This window comes from Olea europaea, unplaced genomic scaffold, assembly GCF_002742605.1.
Source record: "Olea europaea var. sylvestris unplaced genomic scaffold, O_europaea_v1 scaffold72, whole genome shotgun sequence".
Lineage (NCBI taxonomy): Eukaryota > Viridiplantae > Streptophyta > Magnoliopsida > Lamiales > Oleaceae > Olea > Olea europaea.
In genome coordinates, this window is record NW_019265601.1 from 376,735 (window position 1) to 380,175 (window position 3,441).

The 3,441-nt window shown below is 37.5% G+C and overlaps 1 protein-coding gene across 1 annotated transcript; it reads left to right on the top strand.

Annotated features, from left to right (window-relative positions):
* The first annotated feature begins 259 nt into the window (after positions 1 to 259).
* Positions 260 to 1,318, top strand: LOC111390826. Its single transcript, XM_023015942.1, has 2 exons — positions 260 to 322; positions 422 to 1,318. Exons 1-2 carry the CDS (start codon positions 260 to 262, stop codon positions 1,316 to 1,318), a joined length of 960 nt encoding a protein of 319 aa, XP_022871710.1.
* The last annotated feature ends 2,123 nt before the right edge of the window (positions 1,319 to 3,441 follow it).

Sequence of the window (3,441 nt, forward strand, 5' to 3'; positions counted from 1 at the left end):
CCTGAGGATATTATTGGGGATATGGAACGTGAGTTTGGTGTACGGATTACTTGCAACAAAGCGTGGAGGGCTAAAGAGAAGGGACTTCGATTTCTTCGTGGTACACCCGAAGAAAGTTTTCAGAAATTGCCATCATATTGTCACATGTTAACCGAGAAAAAATTCAGGAACTATTGCACACATTGAACTCGACTCAAATAATAGGTTCTTGTACTTCTTCTTAGCGTTCGGGCCTAGTGTATGTGGTTTTTGAGAATACATGAGGCCAGTAATTTGTATTGATGGAAGTCATTTGAAGGGCCAATATAAGGGAACACTACTAGTAGCTACAGCGCAAGATGCTAACCTATAAATATATCCTCTTGCGTGGAGTGTTGTCGATGGGGAAACAAATGCATCGTGGTATTGGTTCTTTGCAAAGTTGAAAGATGTCGTTGATGATTCAAACCAGCTAGTGTTTGTGTCAGACAGGAAGAAGAGTATTAAGTGGGCAATTACGAGGTTGTTCCCACTTTCTCACCACGGTGCCTGCATCTGGCATATCGAGAAAAATCTTATTGCTAGGTATAGCAGTAGCAATGTCATCTTCTTATTCAAGCGGGCAGCACTAGCATACCGCGTATCGAAATTTGATCAGCTCATGACACAGATAAGAACTATTCGACCGTCAATGGCATCTTACTTGGAACGTGCCGGTATATCCACCTGGTCACGGGCACATTTTGTTGGTAATCGGTACAACGTTATGACGAATAATATTACGGAGTCACTGAATTCAGTCCTAAGGCGACAAAAAAGTTTCCCTATAACCTTGTTGATCGAAAATATTACGTCATTGATGCAACGATGGTTCTACGAGAGAAAAAGTGCATCCACGAAATGTAGTACGACTGTGACACCAAAAATTGATGATGAATTGAGAAAATCATTCGACGCCGGTGCAACTTTACCAGTACGAAATTTGGACGAACTCATTTTTGAGGTAGGTATAGCTACCGAACTTTGTACTGTCGACCTTATAGGTAACACATGTTCATGTCGAGAGTTTCAGATGCGACAAATCCCATGTTCACATGCATCCCGAGTTGCTTGCACAAAAGAAAAATCATTGTATGATTTGTGCTCCCCTTACTACACCACAGAATATTGGCGAGCTGCGTACAACGAAGTTCTTCACCTCGTTGGCCGAGAGTCAGATTGGGTTGTTCCTCAGTCTATTCGTTCCGTCAAAGTTTTACCCCCGAATATACGTAGAGCACCAGGTCGACCTCCTACCCAATGTCAACGGTCAAGAACTGAAAGGTCGACGTTCAGATGAAAATGCGGACGATGTGGGGGTTCTGGATATAACATGCAAACATGTCAGAATTCGACATCTTTAAGTGATGCGTATACTTGAATGACATTGTGTATTCCGATCGTCAAATGCCCTGATAACATGAATTATCAATGTTTTGAATTTTTTTTCCTTTTGTATTACTTGCTTTCTACCTCTTGTTTTAAATGTTGTTGAATATATTTTTGACTTCTACTTCTTTCTGTTTCTTTCTTCGTTCTCTCTTGATATCACTTATTTGCAATTGCTTGTTGTAAAATTAAGTTTGTAATACATTTTGAATCCTTTATACGGATTCATCACATTTTTTGTGATTTTTCTCTTATATTATTCTAGTCGTTCAAAATTTTATAGCGCACAAAAAGGAAAATTTGTATGGGCATTCACTAAATACAAACAACACTTCATTTTTGAATGTCATAATGGATACAAACAAGAGAGGCCAGGTTTGGGGTATAACTACCAACAAGGGAAATTGTGCTTACATATATTCTTATGAGCATTTCACTACGATATCATTTTCTTCATCATATAAGTGAACAAGCACATGTCTATTTCATCACTGGGATTTTCTTAATCATTGTAGACATAATGTGGTAATGGATAAAAAAATAATCACATGAATGACTCGTTCTCTTAAGTCATTGGAGAGACAAAATGGTAATCACAACAAAAGGAAGTCATAACTCCAATACATATCGTAGACAACTATTATACAAAATGGTGATCACCCAAAAAAAATCCATCACCTATATGGATTTTATAGCACTACTATATGTACATAATCATTTCACTTATGATGACTGGATCTTCTACATATCCTCCACGATGGACAAAGAGGACATATCACTGTCATACTCCTCGTCGGAGCTTATGATGATCACATCTTCATTTTCGACGGGAATTGCTCAAACATTTTCATCCAACAATGTATGATGTGCTTCCGGTTGGACCGGTACTAGGACGATCTCAAGATGAACTTGAATTGGTTCATTTTCGTCGATTAGATTCGAAAAAGGGATTGGTTGAAGGCAAACCCTACGATGGCGGTTTGAAGGTTGACAAACATATGGAACAAAGATATTGCTTTCATAATCCGAGTCCGAGTCTATGATGATCGGGTTGTCCGCGGACGACCCGAGGGGTCGAAAGTGATAGTAACATCAAGAACAGGAGTATTTTGAGTTGATGAAGACATAATCAATGGAAAAACTAACTAGTGCTATGAATTTGTTAAATTCTCGTATGTACATATTTAAGTAAAGTCCAACATTTTATACTGGAGAAACACTTGTCCGTTGAATGCACGATAAGATATCTCACCAACCAATAGGTTGAAGTCATTGATGGTGATTATTTTACAACTTTTTTCACATCAATATGGTTGAGAACGTACTTGTGCTTGGCATACCAACTTTAACTGCTATAGTAATTATAAAGCTGCTTGCTACAGTTTTCGCAGTTAATACACCATTTGGTTGCCTTCACTCTTAGTTAAATTTGGTTGGATCATATTTATGTTGACATTTGATGTCGTTCTCGACATTTTTAACGTCGTTATCGACATTAAATAGTTATTAATCTCGACACTTGACATTACGAATGTCTAGAACGACACTTGGACCAAAATACGATATTTCTCTACATTTCTTTGATTTTCGGACGTTTAATATGTCGTTCTCGACATTACATAGCTGTGAATCTCGACGCTTGATATTTCATTTGTCTAGAATGATAGTTCGAGAATATATTACATACCACCATATAAATCGAAATATGTAAACCACTGTGTAAACCAAAATACATTTTACGTACCATCACATAAAATCAAAATTCATGTTATGTACCACTACATAAAGCAAAATACATATTGCAAATGACAGTATCATGAACTGGTTGATCATCAACAGTCACACAAGCAAAGTACAGCTAAGCCATGACAACTGTTTCACTATCGGGGATAAAGAAAGTATTCGTTATTTAAAAAATCTACCGCAATCTTTCTTCTGTATAGTAACATCCTCTCTGCTAAAATTGATTCTATTGGATGCCCAAGAACGAAGCATTCTATATACTTGAGTACAAACATTATGCAATTTGGCTTG